At 40.8% G+C, this 20,350-nt stretch overlaps 1 protein-coding gene across 3 annotated transcripts in view; it reads left to right on the top strand.

The window, feature by feature from the left end:
• The window catches only part of LOC142491228 (arachidonate 12-lipoxygenase, 12R-type-like), a 274,903-nt gene that overhangs the window by 149,982 nt on the left and 104,571 nt on the right, over window positions 1-20,350 (top strand). For all 3 annotated transcript variants that reach the window (XM_075593492.1, XM_075593490.1, XM_075593491.1), the window contains exons 2-3: window positions 13,885-14,089; window positions 15,189-15,270. In XM_075593492.1, the coding sequence (XP_075449607.1) occupies window positions 13,912-14,089; window positions 15,189-15,270 (260 nt within the window). In that variant the 5' untranslated portion in view covers window positions 13,885-13,911. The remainder of the gene's footprint in view (window positions 1-13,884; window positions 14,090-15,188; window positions 15,271-20,350) is intronic.

The following is a 20,350-nucleotide window of genomic DNA, read 5'->3' as shown; positions in this document are numbered from 1 at the left end:
TTGTCTACCGTGACACAGAGAGATTCAAGGAGGGATCTGTCTGAGGGAATGTGGGAACAGCAGATCATTGCAGTTGTGATCTTTCTGAGGGAATGTGGGCACAGCAGAGAGATTCCAAGAGGGATCATTCTGAGGGAATGTGGGAACAGCAGAGGGATTCCTGGAGGGAACTGTCTGAGACAGTTTGGGAATAGCAAAGGGATTGCAGGACTGATCTGTTTGAGGGAGTGTGGGAACAGCAGAGGGATTTTAGATGGGAAATATCTGAGGGAATGTGGGAATTGAAGAGATTCCAGGAGGGATATATCTGAGGCAATGTGGGAACAGCAGAGGGATTTTAGGAGGGATCTGTCTGAGGAAATGTGTGAACAGCAAAGTGATTCCAGGAGAGATTTTTCTGAGGGAATGTGTGAACAGCAGAGAATTCCAGGAGTGACCTATCTGAGGTAGTGTGTGAACATCAGAGAGATTCAAGGAAGGGTCTGTTTGAGGGAATGTGGGAACAGCAGATGGATTCCAGGAGGAGCAGCTGTACCAAGGAGCATACCGCTGTGAGAGGTGTGAGCGGGTGGTCTCTTTAGAGTCAGAGATTGCTGATCTGAAGAGGCAACTTGCAATATTGAGGGACATTGGCAATCTTGAAAGGGGTTTAGAGCTCACTGAGCAGGCCCTTGCTTCGACTAGTGGTGCAGATGGTGGCGCTGTTAGTGAGGAGCAGGTAGGTAGCTTGGTTGCTGTTAGTGAGGCGCAGGTAGGTAGCTTGGCGACAGTTAGAAAGGGATGCAGGGTCAATAGGGAGAGGCAGGTCGTTTCTGAGCTGACACATCCCAATTGATTTGCCATGTTGAGTGAAGATATTGGGAATGTCGGGGCAGAAATGGCAAGGCTGGGGGAGACTAATTCCTCTAGCAGCCATGGGAATAGTTCCTCCAGCACAATGGGGACTCAGGATGCTCAGATACAAAGAAAGATTGTGGTGGTAGGGGACTCCATTATTAGGAAGGTAGATAGGGCAATCTGTTGCCATGACCGCATGAATCAAATAGTTTGTTGTCTCCCGGGTGCTCGGGTTCGGCACATTGTGGATCGGGTAGACAGATTGTTTGGGGGGATGGGATTGACCCGGCGGTCTTGGTACACGTTGGCACCAATGACAAAGTTAGAGAAAGATGGAGGGTCCTAAAAAATGATTACAGGGATCTAGGCCAAAAGCTTAAGGCAAGGACCTCCAAGGTAGTATTTTCTGAAATACTACCAGTGCCATGCACTACCGCAGGGAGATAGTCAGAGATCAGGGTGGTTAATGCATGGCTAAGAAAGTGGTGCAGGAAGGAGGGGTTTGGGGTTTTAGAGCACTGGGACTCCTTTTCTGAGAGGTGCCATCTATATTCTAGGGACGGATTGCACCTCAATGAAGAGGGATCTTCTGTGCTAGGGGGAGAATGCTGAAAAGGTTGGAGGAGATTTTAAACTAGGATGGAGGGGGGAGGGGAATGAAACAGATAATGAACTAAATGGAATAGAAGAGGATACAAGGTGGTATGTAGGTAGAATGGGGGCAAGTGCAAGTTTGACAAGCAGTGAGACACCCATAGTAAATAGAGATAATACTAGAACACTTCTAAAGACTAAACCAAGTGGGCGCAGAAAGGAAGGAGCAGATAAGATAATAGTACAGGCTGAAAAAAACTTAAATGCATGCTTGCTAATGCAAGAAGCCTGACAGATAAAATGGGGGAGCTTGAATTAATAGCTGCAAGGGAGCAGTATGATATCATAGGCATTACTGAAACATGGTGGGATGAAACTCATGACTGGACAGTTAATTTAAAGGGGTGTTCTCTTTTTTGGAAGGATCGAACAAATAGAAGGGGAGGTGGAGTATGTTTATATGTTAAACCGGATCTAAAACCTATTATAAGGGATGATGTCTATGAAGGGAATTATGAAAATGTAGAGACTTTGTGGATAGAAATTAGCAGTGGAGGTAAAAGTATAAAGAAAATGTTTGTGGGAATATGCTATAAACCACCAAATATCTGTGAGATTGAGGAAGCTAAAATACTTTTGCAAATGGAGAAGGCATCAAAACTGGGTCATGTTTGCATAATGGGGGATTTTAATTATCCAGACATAGACTGGGTAATGAGATTAGCATTACAACAAAAGGAAACAGGTTTTTGGGGTGCTTAAAGATAATTATATGACCCAAATTATTGAGGAACCAACCAGGAGAGGGGCAGTTCTGGATTTGGTCATCAAACAATGTACAAGTAATAACAAATATTCAAGTCCTAGAACATTTGGGTAACAGTGATCATAACGGTCTCATTTGAAATAAATTATCAAAAAAAACCAACAGATTACTTGGGTTCAACAAAGACTTTAAACTTTAGAAAGGCAGATTTTAATAAACTGAGGTCTAATCTAGTAGTAATACATTGGGATGATGTTTTTGCAGGGAAAAATATAGAAGATAAATAGGCCGTCTTTAAAACATTGTTAGAAAAGCACACTAATCAGTGTATACCCTTGGGTAATAAGTATAAAAGAAATAAGTCAAAACCAATGTGGCTAAATAAACAGGTAGGGGAGGAAATGGACAAGAAGAGGAAGGCGTTTAGATTCTTTAAGTCAGAAGGGACGGAGACATCGTATCAGAATTATAAGGAATGTAGCAAAAATTGCAAAAGGGCAATTAAATTAGCAAAAATGGATAATGAACAAAAGATTTGCAATAGAAAGTAAGGTCAACCCTAAAATGTTCTTTAAGTACCTTAATAACAAAAAAATGAGAAAAGAAAATATAGGACCCTTTCAGTGTGAGATGGGTAGGCAGATTATTGGAGATAAGGAAAAAGCAGAGGTATTAAACAAATTCTTTGCCTCTGTGTTTACCAGGGAAGAATCAAGTTCAATAGTAGTGCCGCAGGAGGAAGCCACAACCTCCATATTAATGACCAATTGGATAACTGAGGAAGAAGTTCATAAGCGATTTGAAAAAATTAAAGTAAACAAGGCACCTGGCCCTGATGGCATACATCCAAGAATTCTCAAGGAGTTAAGCTCAGTAATAGCCAAACCATTATATTTAATATTCAAGGACTCCATTTCCACAAGCTCAGTACCACAAGATTGGCGTAAAGCAGATGTGGTGCCTATATTTAAAAGGGGAGCTAGATCACAACCGGGGAATTACAGACCTGTAAGCCTGACTTCAATAGTGGGGAAACTACTTGAAGGTTTAATGCGGGATAATATTCAGGAATGCATAATATAAAATACAATTTTTAGTAATAGTCATCATGGATTTATGAAGGATAGATCAAGCCAAGCTAACCTTACTTGTTTCTTTGAGGAGAAACAGTAAGTAGGAATTTAGACCAGGGTAATGCAGTTGATGTGGTCTACTTAGATTTTGCAAAGGCTTTTCATACGGTTTCACACAAGAGGCCGGTGTACAAAATAATGAAAATTGGACTCAGTAATAATATATGCACCTGGATTGAAAACTGGTTAAAGGACAGACAACATAGGGTTGTCATAAATGGAACTTTTTCAGGATGGGCTAAAGTCGTGAGTGGAGTACCTCAGGGATCGGTACTGGGACCCCTGCTTTTTATCTTGTTTATTAATGACCCTGAGGTTGGGATCAAGAGCAAAGTCTCCATCTTTGCTGATGATACTAAATTGTGTAAGGTAATAGAATCAGAGCGGGATGTAATTTCTCTTCAGAAGGACTTGGGGAGACTGGAAACGTGGGCAGGTAAATGGCAGATAAGGTTTAATACAGATAAATGTAAGGTTATGCATTTGGGATGCAAGAATAAAAAGGCGACTTACAAATTAAATGGGGATAAATTGGTGGAATCTTTGATAGGGAAAGATTTAGGAGTGCTTGTAGACAGCAGGCTTAGCAATAGTGCCCAAAGTCATGCAGTAGCTGCAAAGGCAAACAAGATCGTATCTTGCATCAAACGGGCAATGGATGGAAGGGAAGTAAACATGATTATGCCCCTTTACAAAGCATTAGTAAGACCACACCTTGAATATGGAGTACAATTTTGGGCACCAATACTAAGAAAATACATTATGGAACTAGAGAGAGTGCAGAGAAGAGCCACCAAATTAATAAAGGGGATGGACAATCTAATTTATGAGGAGAGGCTAGCTAAATTAGATTTATTTACATTAGAAAAGAGGCGTCCAAGAGGGGATATGATAACTACATACATATATATTCAGGGACAATACAAGGAGCTTTCAAATTAACTATTCATCCCACGGGCAGTACAAAGGACTCGGGGCCATCCCTTAAGGTTGGAGGAAAGGAAATTTCACCAGCAACAAAGGAAAGGGTTCTTTACAGTAAGGGCAGTTAAAATGTGGAATTTATTACCCATGGAGACTGTGATGGCAGATACAGTAGATTTGTTCAAAAAAAGGTTGGACATCTTTTTAGATGGGAAAGGTATACAGGCATATACCAAATAAGTATATATGGGAAGGATGTTGATCCAGCGATTAATCCGATTGCCAATTCTTGGAGTCAGGAAGGAATTTATTTTTCCCCTTAATGGGGTTTTTTGTTTGCCTTCCTCTGGATCAATAAGTAAGTATAGATATAGGATAAAGTATCTGTTGTCTAAATGTAGCATAGGTTGAACTTTATGGACGTACGTCTTTTTTCAACCTCATCTACTATGTAACTATGTAACTATGTAACTATGTCTGTGGGAATGTGGGAACAGCAGAGAGATTCAATGAAGGATCTGTTTGAGGGAATGTGTCAACAGAATAGGGATGTTAGGAAGTATCTATCTGAGGGAATGTGTGAAGAGCAGAGAGATTGTGTGTCAGAGGAAATACAGTAAAGTTGTGGATGGAACGTATATAAGGCCTGCTTTGCCAAATCCTACCTGTCTAGGTACAGATTACCTTAGAGGCTGCCTTTAGGCACCCAGGCCAGGTTTGCACAGGACAGTGGAGGTTCTGTGAGTGAAGCCAGGTTCAGATTACCTGGGCCTTATTAACAGGGTTTAAAAAGGCCAGAAACAAGAATAAAAACCGGGCGCTTCTTAAACTAAAATGAAACAATATATGGTCTATACAGTGCAAGTGACAGTGATATGTAAATTTTAAATATATATCATATAATATGATAAATGACCTCCACCAATAAAAGTGAATACAATGGTGATGTGAAATACAACAAATGAAAAGCAGCTCTACACCCTTTAAACGGACTGTCCAGGTCCAGGTAGATCTTTGGTAGGTTGGTAATTTGAGCGGAGCGCTGTGTGTCTCGTGAACATGAAAGAAAAAATATATAATAGTGCAGATGGTATAAACAAATGAAGTCTCAAGATAACTCTGCAATGGTGGTACTCACAATTGACAATGTCAATATAAGGCGTATCAGAGACACTTCTCTCTCTGATAGGAGCCCTTTAATGGATTCCCCCTCAGAGTGGTGTCTTGATAACGTATCAGGAAGCTTGTTTGTGGTCAGGGTTTAACTCCCAAGGTTTATGTAGAAGAAAAGAGAGAACGCACAATGGTACAGTATGGTCTAAATAATGTATTAGCAGCAATGAACAAACATATGCATGATGCACTCACATTTCCAATATGCTTTACGTTCGAGGGAGAGGACAGCTGGTTGTAGAGAGTGCCGGTGTCTCCAGGAGCGGCGGAGCGCTTCCGCGTGCGTCACGTGTATCCGCGTCACGTCCTGTGACGTCTCGGGTTGGGGCGGAAGAAGCTGCCCTGTGTGTCCGTCTCCGTGCCAGCACCTAGCTCCAATGTTCTCCCCAGCTCAGTCACCTCCCACAGCAGATCGATTCTACGCGTTTCGCTGTGGCTTCTTCAGGAATCGGATTAATGAACCCCATGTGTCCCTCCTTATATATATAGTCCATGATCAAATACAGATGGCCAATCATGGGGTACAATACAATAATTGCCAATCAGTATGTGTTTTGTGGCATTAGCTAAGGAGGTGTGTTACAATATCACAATACAATAATAAATATAGACAGGCTTTCATTGCTAATACAATCAAAAATCATTATAATATGTACACTCAAATAACTTAATATACTTTAATATGTTATAATCAAATATAGAATAATAGGAATAATAAAAGATATATATATAATAAAATATATATAATATAAACGGCGCAGGAGGAGGTGGAGGTCTAAATAGGATGAGGAAGATAAACAAAATTAGATACACATATATTACAATAAAATTAACAGTTCATTGTTAAAATTGCTACACTAAAATATTCAGAGCATTAAAAGCAACTGAGATGTATTAAGAATGAAACTTATTAAGAAGGTTATATCAAGAAGGCGCCAATGTCTATATCAACATTAAGACCCTTTGGATTGAGGGTCTGCATTTTATGAATCCAAAAGGTTTCCCTTTTTGCTAATGTATTTAATCTATTGCCCCCTCTCCAATGTATCGGGACATGTTCTATACCTTTAAAAGTTAAAAATTTGGGATTGGATTGGTGATGTAAACTAAAATGCTTAGAGACATTGTGTGTTAATATACCCTTCTTGATATTTAAAAGATGCTCTAAAATCCGTACTTTAAGAGGCCTTGAGGTACGTCCTATGTATTGGAGACCGCAAGGACACTCTAAAATGTAAATAACGAAATCTGTTTTACAATTTATATACCCCTCAATTTTAAAAATTTCACCAGTGATATTTGATTTAAAACTGATTTTGTCTTTATCTTTATGGATACATGCTTTGCATGTATAACAGCCGTAGAAGCCTTTGGGTTTATCTAGCCATGAGTGTGTCTCTTCAGATTTCTTTCTAAAAAAGGTGGTTGGTGCTAGCCTACTCTTAAGATTGGGTGCTTTTTTAAAAATGACAACAGGTTTATCTGGTATATGGTCTTTTAAAACTATGTCGTTTTTTAAAATATGCCAGTGTCTTCCTATAATCTGCTTAATTTGTGATGCTTCTCTATTGTATTGTGTAAGGAAAGCCACATTAAAATGTTTGTTTTGTGTTATATTTTTTTCCTTTGTACTTAATATTTCTTTACGGTCTATATCGTCCGCTCTAAAGACAGCTTTATTTATAGTATTCTGATTGTATTTTCTTTCTTTGAATTTATTTAGAAGGATCTCTGATTGTTCGTGATACATTTTGTCTTCTGTGCAATTCCTTTTGATTCGTCTTAACTGTCCATATGGGATATTACGGATCCATTCTGGATTGTGGCAGCTGCTCTCTAGTATGAAGTTATTACTATCTACCTTTTTGAAAAAGGTTTTGGTTTTTATTGTATCATTTTCCACATAAATTGATAGATCTAGAAATTCTAACTCTTCCTTACTCCAATTGGTGGTAAATTTGAGATTTCTTGTATTTTCTCCCATATGTGTGAAAAAAACTTCAAGTTCCTCTATGCTGCCTCTCCATATGAACAGGATATCATCTATAAAACGATTCCATGAGACCAAGTTTGCACCAAATTTCTGGTTGGACCAGATGTAATCGTCCTCCCAGACTCCCATAAAGAGGTTCGCATAACTTGGTGCAAACTTGGTCCCCATTGCGGTTCCTTGTTGTTGCAAATAGTATCTATTATTAAACCAGAAATAGTTTTTCTCCAAGATGAAGGATATAGATTCAAGCAAAAAGTTGATCTGTTCATCCTTCATCTCAATATCCTTTCTTAATATACTGTCAATAGCTTTTAACCCATCTGAGTGTACAATGGAAGTATAAAGGGATGTGACATCCGCTGTTACCAAAATGTATTCCTCACTCCATTAGATATTATCTAAAATGTTTATCACATCTGTTGTATCTTTCATATAGGATTTAAGAGAACTGACATATTTTTGTAGATGACAGTCAATATAGTGTGATAAATTACTTGTTAAAGACTCTATACCTGATATAATAGGTCGGCCTGGTGGGTTTATTGGATCCTTATGTATCTTAGGGAGAAGGTAAAATAGCGGGAGTTTTGCATTTTCATTCCAGAGATATTTATATTCTCCTTCATTTAGAATTCCCTGTTCTTTTCCTTTAATTAATAATGCTTTCAGATCGTTGGAGAAACGCTTTGTTGGATTATCCTTTAATACTAAATATGTGCTTGTATCTCCTAAAATTCTATTAGCTTCTCCCTCATAATAAATACGATCCATAATAACAACTCCCCCACCTTTATCTACCTGTTTGATAACAATATTTTCATTCACAGTTAAGTCTTCTAATGCTTCCCTTTCTTTTCTTGTTAAGTTATGTTTAAATTTTGTAGGCTGTTGTGTCAAAAGATTAAAATCATTAAGTACCATTTGATAAAATACTTCTAAAAAATGACCTTTTTACTTATTATATCAGGTATAGAGTCTTTAACAAGTAATTTATCACACTATATTGACTGTCATCTACAAAAATATGTCAGTTCTCTTAAATCCTATATAAAAGATACAACAGATGTGATAAACATTTTAGATAATATCAAATGGAGTGAGGAATACATTTTGGTAACAGCGGATGTCACATCCCTTTATACTTCCATTGTACACTCAGATGGGTTAAAAGCTATTGACAGTATATTAAGAAAGGATATTGAGATGAAGGATGAACAGATCAACTTTTTGCTTGAATCTATATCCTTCATCTTGGAGAAAAACTATTTCTGGTTTAATAATAGATACTATTTGCAACAACAAGGAACCGCAATGGGGACCAAGTTTGCACCAAGTTATGCGAACCTCTTTATGGGAGTCTGGGAGGACGATTACATCTGGTCCAACCAGAAATTTGGTGCAAACTTGGTCTCATGGAATCGTTTTATAGATGATATCCTGTTCATATGGAGAGGCAGCATAGAGGAACTTGAAGTTTTTTTCACACATATGGGAGAAAATACAAGAAATCTCAAATTTACCACCAATTGGAGTAAGGAAGAGTTAGAATTTCTAGATCTATCAATTTATGTGGAAAATGATACAATAAAAACCAAAACCTTTTTCAAAAAGGTAGATAGTAATAACTTCATACTAGAGAGCAGCTGCCACAATCCAGAATGGATCCGTAATATCCCATATGGACAGTTAAGACGAATCAAAAGGAATTGCACAGAAGACAAAATGTATCACGAACAATCAGAGATCCTTCTAAATAAATTCAAAGAAAGAAAATACAATCAGAATACTATAAATAAAGCTGTCTTTAGAGCGGACGATATAGACCGTAAAGAAATATTAAGTACAAAGGAAAAAAATATAACACAAAACAAACATTTTAATGTGGCTTTCCTTACACAATACAATAGAGAAGCATCACAAATTAAGCAGATTATAGGAAGACACTGGCATATTTTAAAAAACGACATAGTTTTAAAAGACCATATACCAGATAAACCTGTTGTCATTTTTAAAAAAGCACCCAATCTTAAGAGTAGGCTAGCACCAACCACCTTTTTTAGAAAGAAATCTGAAGAGACACACTCATGGCTAGATAAACCCAAAGGCTTCTACGGCTGTTATACATGCAAAGCATGTATCCATAAAGATAAAGACAAAATCAGTTTTAAATCAAATATCACTGGTGAAATTTTTAAAATTGAGGGGTATATAAATTGTAAAACAGATTTCGTTATTTACATTTTAGAGTGTCCTTGCGGTCTCCAATACATAGGACGTACCTCAAGGCCTCTTAAAGTACGGATTTTAGAGCATCTTTTAAATATCAAGAAGGGTATATTAACACACAATGTCTCTAAGCATTTTAGTTTACATCACCAATCCAATCCCAAATTTTTAACTTTTAAAGGTATAGAACATGTCCCGATACATTGGAGAGGGGGCAATAGATTAAATACATTAGCAAAAAGGGAAACCTTTTGGATTCATAAAATGCAGACCCTCAATCCAAAGGGTCTTAATGTTGATATAGACATTGGCGCCTTCTTGATATAACCTTCTTAATAAGTTTCATTCTTAATACATCTCAGTTGCTTTTAATGCTCTGAATATTTTAGTGTAGCAATTTTAACAATGAACTGTTAATTTTATTGTAATATATGTGTATCTAATTTTGTTTATCTTCCTCATCCTATTTAGACCTCCACCTCCTCCTGCGCCGTTTATATTATATATATTTTATTATATATATATCTTTTATTATTCCTATTATTCTATATTTGATTATAACATATTAAAGTATATTAAGTTATTTGAGTGTACATATTATAATGATTTTTGATTGTATTAGCAATGAAAGCCTGTCTATATTTATTATTGTATTGTGATATTGTAACACACCTCCTTAGCTAATGCCACAAAACACATACTGATTGGCAATTATTGTATTGTACCCCATGATTGGCCATCTGTATTTGATCATGGACTATATATATAAGGAGGGACACATGGGGTTCATTAATCCGATTCCTGAAGAAGCCACAGCGAAACGCGTAGAATCGATCTGCTGTGGGAGGTGACTGAGCTGGGGAGAACATTGGAGCTAGGTGCTGGCACGGAGACGGACACACAGGGCAGCTTCTTCCGCCCCAACCCGAGACGTCACAGGACGTGACGCGGATACACGTGACGCACGCGGAAGCGCTCCGCCGCTCCTGGAGACACCGGCACTCTCTACAACCAGCTGTCCTCTCCCTCGAACGTAAAGCATATTGGAAATGTGAGTGCATCATGCATATGTTTGTTCATTGCTGCTAATACATTATTTAGACCATACTGTACCATTGTGCGTTCTCTCTTTTCTTCTACATAAACCTTGGGAGTTAAACCCTGACCATAAACAAGCTTCCTGATACGTTATCAAGACACCACTCTGAGGGGGAATCCATTAAAGGGCTCCTATCAGAGAGAGAAGTGTCTCTGATACGCCTTATATTGACATTGTCAATTGTGAGTACCACCATTGCAGAGTTATCTTGAGACTTCATTTGTTTATACCATCTGCACTATTATATATTTTTTCTTTCATGTTCACGAGACCCTTTAAAAAGGCCAACCTGGATCAGTTCTCCCCTCTCCCAGCTAAGAGGGGGCTGTATGCTACAAACAGGCACTTGTCTGCAGCATGTTTGCGTATGATACCTGTGTTTTATTGTTTGGTAAGAGGAAAGCCACCTAAAGATAGCTAGAAAATTGCTGTCATGTTAATGCTCAGATAGACCAAGGATTTATTTTGGATTCTTTTGTTTATCTTAAATTTTGTCGAATGGAGTGCCAAAGAAAATAAAAGACTTAACCAGCTGTGATTGCCCTATGATTGTGGTTTACACTAAAAGAAAGTGGGTTTTAAGGATCCGAGACCAGAACGCTTCAGCCATAATATTATTTTGTCACAGTGGAGACAGCAGAAGGATTCCCAGATTGAGCTATCTGAGGGAATGTGGGAACAGTAGAGGGATTTTGAGATGGAACGTCTTTAATGAGGGTAAGAACAGCAGAGGATTCCGAGAGTGATCGGAGGGATTGTGGGAACAGCAGAGGGATTCCAAAAGGGATCTTTCTGAGGGAATGTAGGAACAGCAGAGGGATTCCAGGAGGGATCTGTCTGAGGGAATGTGGGAACATCAGATCCAAGAGGGATCTATAGAGAAAACAAAAGAACAAGGCGCACAACGCACATAGTGAAGTATAATTTAAAAAGTATCATTTAAAAAGGGAATTTTACTAAGGGGTAATAAGTTCTGCGTACATCAGAGTAAATACAAATGAGCAGTGTGTTAGTGGGTTTACCACACAAGTAGACGGCTGGAAACGGCACTCTTTACTCGATCCAAGAGGGATCTATCTGATGGAAGGTGGGAACAGCAGAGGGATTTTGGGAAGAATGTATCTGAGGGAGTGTGGTAACAGCACAGGGATTCCATGAGGGAGCTGCCTTAGGAAACGTGGGAACAGAAGTGGGATTCCAGGAAGGAGGTCTGTGAGGGAGTGTGGGAACAGCAGAGGGAGTTTGTAGGTACATTTTACACTGGAAGACTTGGGAACTGTCACAGGAGATCAGGTATTTACACCATTTTACCGGGATCATTCATTGAGCAAAACAAGTCAGTAAAACTAATTGTCATTTATTCCATAGAAACAGACATACACACAGTGGATTACAAAATACAAGAGAAAACACAGTTACTGGGGGTCTGGACTACAAAACTAGACTTTCCTAGCCTCTGTGTGACGTAAAACAAAATATTTAGGTTGACCATGACTTGTCAAGAAATGTCCCGGAACTCAAATCGGCATGAAGTTCCACACGCCACCGCTGTATGAGCCCCGGAGCCTTGAAATACCTTTACCGCGACTAAGTCCCAGACGTCCTGGAACTAAAATCGACTTCAATCCCCAGCCACGACCGTTACGTTAAATTCTTCGAACTTGGCCGCAAAAGTAAAAAGAGCATCTTTTTGTGATATCAAATTTCCCGCTGCTGTCTTGGCGCGCGAAATCTTAGAGAAACTCTACACCAGATTGGCTGCTGGCGTTCTTATAGTATTTCAGTTTCATTCATGAAATTCTCCAGCCAATCCTAGATGGGGAGAATTCCTACCAGCCAATCAGAGCGTTGCCAGTCTATCTAAGCCGGGCAAGCACGGATTCTGACAAGGGCATGCGCCAACCTTGCACCGCTGCCACTTATCAGTCAGAAGCTACTCATGGAGTTAGACTCCTCAAAGTCTGGGTCAGAGCAAATGATAGTCCAATGACTTCCATTCATCCTAGGACATGAGTACTTGAGGCTAGCTCCGCTGCCCACATGGCTTTCACACCTTGGCAACCTCTGAGGCTTTCATGTGTGAGACCTGAGTAGACTTGATGGCACCAGTTTTGGAAGCAACATGGTCTCTCGGAACCACAGACCTGGAAGTTCCCAGCTCATATACTGTGCATAAGAATTTCCCCTTAAACACAATGTTAATAAAAATATGTTCACATTTTTCTTCGAAGTCCTTTAGTTACAGGGATTGACTGAAAAGACGCGCACGTTCATGTTCAGCCCTCCTAGCCCTTCCTATAGTGAAAACTGTTCCTAAGTAGAACGATAAAACGCTTACGTTAATTTTCAGGGATACATTCAAAATACATTGAAAACTGGATTTAGACTTAAAAACATACTTGCAACCTTACGGATGTTTGGAGCAAACCAGAATCCCTATACCGGAGTCTGGTGATCTGGCATATACTGGAGGACCCCCACTAACTTAGAGACCCCTGACTTTACTCGGGATACACATCCCTATGCCCCCATTTACCTTTCTGGTCTGTGCTGAAGGAGGGAGACCTGGCGGTGAGTCGTGTAACCGTTTTCAAGGGAGGATTTTGACTGGAGTGGTGTGACTATATGTCCCTGGGAATCTGACCTGATTTCCGGATACATTTTTGGGGTGGCCAGAAACTCTGGACCTCGTTTACCTAGATACAGACAGACAACACTTTCACCGCAAAACTCCACTTGAAACTCATAGCCTCTCAATCTCCACTGGTTAGCACTCATGGAAAGGTAAAACACACATAAATTCTTTATTATCGCACAATCACATTCATTTCATGTACAACAACTGGGTCCAAGGGCTGACAATCTAAATCCCTAAATATGGCTCAGAGGTAACCAGCTGGGCACAATACCTTTATTTATGGCCTGGTTACCCTCTCACCATCACAGGAACTAGTTTGTGTTTGGGGTAGAGGTGGCAGGTTACATCCAGTAGAATGTTTACTCGTGATGTGTTGCCACATAACCCCACAGTGACAATATGTTAACGTACACAATGCTCATGTTACCAATCATGTATACTTTGTACTTACCTCTGAGAAATATTGGAAGCCTCTGACAGCAGTTTCTGTTAATTCTACAGGTGGGAAATTATGACGTCAGCAGTGATATGGACCTTGGAGATCTCTTGTTAGTTCGACTGTACAAGGAACGCTTTTTAATCTTACCTGCGGACAGCTGGCACTGCAGCTATGTCACGGTGACATGTCCTAAAGGAGAACTCTATCAATTCCCATGTTACCACTGGATCACAGGCTTTGTGACACTGGAAGTACATGAGGGGAAAGGTAACATCTCTTTATACTTAGATCATATAAGAATCTCTGTATTTAATGCCCTTGTCTCTTTTCTTTGGTAGTGAGTGAGTGAGTGAGCGAGTGAGTCACTGTGACAGTTTCTATGACCTCACATAAGTGACACTTACTAATTCATTAAAATAATATATTTTTATTTTTCTATACAGCAGCGGCAGCTCTTATTCGAGCAAATGCCGCTGGCTGAATGAGGCTGGGAAGCGGGTAGCCGCGGCGCGTGGCGGCGCACTGTGACGTCACGGTCACAAGCGCGCCCGGCTTCCCCGTCTTCCCCGGCTTCCCCAGGCTTCCCCGACACCCCTGGAGTTCAAATCTAGGTAAGCGGGGGTGCGGGGAAGCAGAGGGGCAGAGTAGAAGCCGGGTTCGGGGTGTCTTTGGGGGGGTAATTGCGCGCGATGTGGAGGGGGGGTGCGTGGGGGAAACGCGGCGGCGCGCGTTTCTGACTGGCGGCAGCTGGGGTAGATCCCGGCATGCCGCCGGCATTTACTCGAATAAAAGATGTCGCTACTGTAATTAATATTAAAAATGCGATTCCACTTGGCCACATATATTAAAGTTACTGTAAAGTGAAAGCACTTATCCATGTAACAACTTTTCTAGAATGGTTTGTGGCTGTTTCATAATTTATGTTTTTTCTGGAACTTTCCAAATTAGACTTAAGCGATAACTTTGAATTATTATAAATCTCACAGGCTAAAATCTGCCCACTGTGCTCATTAAGGGCTCATGTTTTAAATGGCAATACCTAACAGAGAAAAAACTGAAGCAATGATTCCAAGATTGTGGTGATCAGGGCTGAGGTATAAGCAGTCCTCAGAGAATTCCGGAGCAGGAATAAGTACTGTATCTAAGTGTTTTCATAGTTCTGTATAATAGTACTGTATCTCCGTTTACTGTAGGTCCATGTAACTATCTCTATGGTTAGATACTGTGTACATGTGTGTGTTTCTGTACTTCTGTTCATTTGTATGAGTATATTTTTCTGATTTTGGCTCTGATTTCCCGTGGGCTCTTGATTTCACTTCAATATGTTCTTCACATTCACAATTCGTTCTATGGTATCTTCTTTCAGGAATAATATTGTCAGGTGACACCAACCCCATTCTCCGGAAGCAGAGATGTTCAGAGCTGGAGAGGAAGAGAGCCATGCACCAGTGAGTGACCAGCTGCATACCGATAACGTTAGAGGATGGACAGAGAGGGGAGGGATATTGGTTTGGGTATATTAGTCTGGGTCAGGAACATCTTAACCACTCCTCCTGCTTAGAACCCAATCCCATTTATAGCATTGTGTTTATCAGTCTTCTATAAGGACAATTGTTGATGACTTTACTGATATCTGAGTGAGATCAATCAAACTACTCCCAGTCCCCCAGTCACACAAACAGAAACAATGTTTCTATGACATTCCCCACTTCTGATGTCTGGCTCACTGGCCTGCAGTTACCTGTCTCTTCCATACTTTCTCTTTGTGAGGTGGGACTGCGCTTGCTCTTTCCAATCACCTGGAACTACTCCTGCAAGCAGTGACTGGTTAAACAGTTACTTTAATTGTGCTGCACGCACACTTCTAAGCGCTATTAATATCCTTTGATGTAGCCCATCTGGCCCCATTGACTTGTCCACTTTCAGTTTGGAAAGTTCCATTAGGATGTTCTCCTCTATAAATGGATAAGGACTCCTCCTGTCCATGTGTGTTCCTGTTCCCTAACTGTGGTCTCTCCCCTTCACTGCAACATTAGTTCTCACTCACAGTTATATCTGATATTCTATCATAAATAATACATTGTGAGGTTAGAGCACAAGCGATTTATCAGTATGATCTTAATTTTAGCCATATTACATCCAATGTTATCAGTATGCTCTAACTTTAAGCAATATAACATCCAAAATTACCAGCACATTTACTTTTATTACAGTATAAACATACTACATATTTACATATAACGTTATCGGTATGCTCTTAATTTCAGTCATATTACATCCAATGTTAGCAGTATGCTCTTACTTTAAGCCATATTACATCCAGTGTTATCAGCATGCTCTTACTGTCACGTGAGACCAGGTTTATTAACACCTTTTATTCTAGGATCATATGATTGAGCAAAGCAAGGAGATAAAATAAATTGTAATTTATTTCAGGAAAAGACATACACACAATGTATTGTATGTCTTAATTTATATAGCGCCATAAATGTACATAGCGCTCACAGTAGTAATACACGTGGTAATCATATACATAACAAATAATATAAATAACAGGTCATGGGAATAAGTGCTTCAGACATAAAAGTAACATTAAGGAGGAGGAGTCCCTGATCCAAGGAGCTTACAGTCTAATTGGTAGGTATTGGAACGTATAGAGACAGTAGGAGGGAATTCTGGTAAGTGCGTCTGCAGGGGGCCAAGCATTAAGTATCAGGATTATCCACAGTGCTATTCATATGCTTCTTTAAGCAAATGTGTCTTAAGGTGGGTCTTAAAGGTGGATAGAGAGGGTGCTAGTCGGAAGGGGAAGGGCATTCCAGAGGTGAGGGGCAGAAAGTGAGAAAGGTTTAAGGCGTAGCAATCGAGAGAATACAAGACGTTCATGGAGCTTGGAGGCAAAAGGCAGGAGGGAGACAAGTCGATAATTAGAATGACAGGTAGGGTCAAGCTTCCTTTTTTTGAGTAATGGTATAATGGTTGCAAGCTTGAAGGAGGATGGAAAGGTAACAGAGTAGAGGGAAGAGTTAAAAATATGTGTGAGCATAGGGATTATAGAAGGAGTAAAAGGTTTTAGGAGATTTGAGGGAATGGGATCAAGAGGGCAGGTGGTAGAGGGAGAAGAGGAGATCAGCAGTGACACATCCTCCTCCGAGATAGCGGAAAAAGAGTCAAGAAAGGCAGGAGGAGAGTTAGGAAGCGGTGTGGGATGATAGGACGCAACAGATGGGATGTTCTGACATATGGATTCCACCTTTTCCTTAAAAAAGTCAGCAAAGTCCTGAGGTGAGATGGAGGAAGAAGAGGAGGCAGCCGAGGGTGGTCTGAGTAGAGAGTCAAAGACAGAAAAGAGTTGGCGTGGGTTAGACTTGTGTCTGTTGATTAGTGATGAAAAGTAGGTTTGTTTAGCCTGAGAAAGGGCAGAGTTGAAACAGGACAGCATAAATTTGTAGTGAAGAAAGTCTGCGAGCGTATGAGATTTCCTCCAGAGGCATTCAGAGGAGCAAGTGGAGGAACACAGCATGCGTGTGTGGGAGTTTAGTTAGGGTCTGGGGTTAGAAGGGTGAGTGCGGCAGAGAGAAAGCGAGGCATGAAGATCAAGAGAGGAGGATAAGGCAGAGTTGTAGTTCCTGACCAGGTTGTCAGGGTCTGAAGCAGAACTGAGAGAGGAGAGGGAGGAGCGTAAAGTGGAATCAAAATCTGTTAGGTTAATAGAGCGCAGGTTTCTGCAAAAACAAGGGCTAGATGGAGATGGGGAGAAGCGAAAGAGAGAAAATGAGATGAGGTGATGGTCAGAGAGAGGAAAAAGGGAAATAGAGAAATCGGAGAGAGAGAAGTTTTTAGTGAAAACCAGGTCTAGGTAGTGGCCATCCTTGTGGGTGCTGGCTGCAGTCAACTGTTAAAGGCCAAAAGAAGAGGTTAGAGAGAGAAAGCGGGAAGCCCAAGGGAGAGAGGGGTCAAAAATGTGGCAATTGATGTCCCCAAGAGAAGAACAGGGGAGTCTGAGGAGAGAAAGAAATAGAGCCAGGATTCAAAGTGAGAGAGAAAGGCAAAAGGGGTATGAGTAGAAGTAGGTGGGCGATAGATGACCACCACGTGGAAAGGGAGAGGAGAGAAGATCTGGGGACAGTGTGAGCCTCAAAGGAGGGAAAAGCAAGAGAGGGAGGAATAGGAAGGGTTCGGTAACGGCAGAGAGTGGAGAGCAGGAGCCCGACGCTTCCACCCCGGCCATCAGGGCGCGGAGTGTGGGAGAAGGAAAGGCCACCATAGGAGAGGGCAGCTTCCAGAGCAGAGTCAGACTTAGTGAGCCAGGTCTCACTTATAGCAAATAGAAGCAGAGAGTTAGAGAGAAAGAAGTCATGCACAGAGAGGAACTTGTTGGAAAGGGAGCGAGCATTCCAAAGGGCACAGGAGAATGGGAGAGAGGAGGGAGGGTGGCAGGGGATGGGTATGAGGTTGGAGGGTTGACAACAGAAGGAGTAGAAGTTGCATGTGGGAGGCGAGGTCGAGAGCAAGTAGAAATAGGGCAGGTACCAGGATTGGGAGAGATATCCCCAGAAGCAAGGAGGAGAAGCATTGATAGAAAGAGAATGTGTGACGAAGATTTGTAGGGGTGCGTTTTAGTGCAGTGTGTATAGCTGTGTGGTGACAGAGGGCACAGGTGAGAAAGGAGTTCATGTGAACTGAGAAGTGGTGAAGGAAGGAGAGATGGAGATATATGAATAGAGTTAAAGACATGATGAGGCTGGTGGAAGGAAGTGCATAATTTGAAAAGGAGAGAGGTTACCACAAATATAAAAAGTAAAGGTTGCATCACAGCGATAGTTAAGTGTTGAGAGGTGCAGTCTGGGATGATATCCTCCATTCCAGCGTAGATCAAATTCAGGAATCAGAACCATTAGGTGTTGTCCACTTTTCCACTTCTTTTTGAACTCCTTTTTAAACTTCATCTAACATTCTTCTATAAACATGGCTACTTAAAAGCATGGCTGCTGTGCCTATACTTATATACATTTACAATGTCACCTGGCTGGCCCAAGCAACTTAATGAGCACATGTGAGTTGCGTTAAGACAGATGATTTTTCTAGGATGGGTGCTGTCTTGCACAACAGAGTAAAACAAATAATAAATGGTTACAAATACAGTTACATAAATGAACAGGGTATACATTATATACAAGACATTGCATGCACAGTTAAAGAAAATATATATTATGAGCGTATGAAACAGTTACAGACCAGATTAAAGTGTGAGACAGCCTTAGATTTGAAAGAACTTAAGCTGGTGGTGGATATGAGAGTCTCTGGTAGGTTGTTCCAGTTTTGGGGTGCACGGAAGGAGAAGGAGGAACGTCCGGATACTTTGTTGAGCCTTGGGACTATGAACAGTCTTTTGGAGTCTGATCTCAAGTGATAGGTGCTGCATGTGGTAGGGGTGAGGAGCTTGTTCAGGTAGCTGGGTAGCTTGCCCAGAAAGTATTTGAGGGTGAGACAGGAAAGGTGAACTTTGCGCCTAGACTCTAGTGATGACCAATCTAGTTCTTTGAGCATTTCGCAGTGATGTGTGTTGTAGATGCATTGGAGAACAAAATGACAAATTGAATTGTAGAGGGTGTCAAGTTTGCTAAGGTGGGTTTGAGGAGCCGAGCCATATACTATGTCTCCATAGTCAATAATTGGCATTAGCATCTGCTGTGCAATACGCTTTCTGACCAGGAGACTTAGGGAGGATTTGGTCCTGTTAAGTACCCCTAGCTTGGCATAGGTCTTGGTTGTCAGGGTATCAATGTGCATCCCGAATGTTAAGTGGGAGTCAAACCATAAGCCCAGGTATTTAAAACTAGTGACAGGTGTTAGGGTGGTGTTAGCGTTGGTTCTAATCAAGAGCTCAGTCACCGGAAGCTTTACAAACTTAGTCTTGGTCCCAAATACCATTGTTACAGTCTTGTCAGTGTTTAAAAACAGTTTGTTTTGGGAAATCCAGTTTACGAGTCTCAAAAAGTCAGACTGAAGTATGTGTTGAAGGTCAGAGAGGCTATGGCTGTGTGCATATAGGATTGTGTCATCTGCATACATGTGTATTGAGGCTTCCTTACAAGCTGTGGGAAGATCATTAATGAACACTGAGAAGAGTAGAGGCCCCAGAACAGAGCCTTGCGGGACACCACAGGGGATATCCAGGGGGTTGGAGTTAGAGCCTGAGATGGACACATGTTGGGATCTTCCTGATAGGTAGGACTGAAACCAGTTTAAAGCATGTTTCCCTATTCCAGAGCTCTGGAGTTTGTTGAGCAGGATAACATGATCAACTGTGTCAAAAGCCTTTGCAAAATCTAGGAATATTGCACCAGTGAGTTGTCCCCGTTCCATTCCACACTGGATTTCATTGCAAACTTTTAGCAGGGTAGTTACGGTGGAGTGTTTGGGACGAAACCCAGATTGGAATTGGCTACGGAAATTTGTCTTGTTATAGTAATCGCTTAAAAGGGAGTGGACACATTTTTCCATGACTTTGGATAGAATTGGGAG

This window comes from Ascaphus truei, chromosome 3 (genome assembly GCF_040206685.1).
Source record: "Ascaphus truei isolate aAscTru1 chromosome 3, aAscTru1.hap1, whole genome shotgun sequence".
Taxonomy (NCBI): Eukaryota; Metazoa; Chordata; class Amphibia; order Anura; family Ascaphidae; genus Ascaphus; species Ascaphus truei.
The sequence above is the reverse complement of the archived record's forward strand: the minus strand, read 5'-3'. Positions and strand labels throughout refer to the sequence as shown.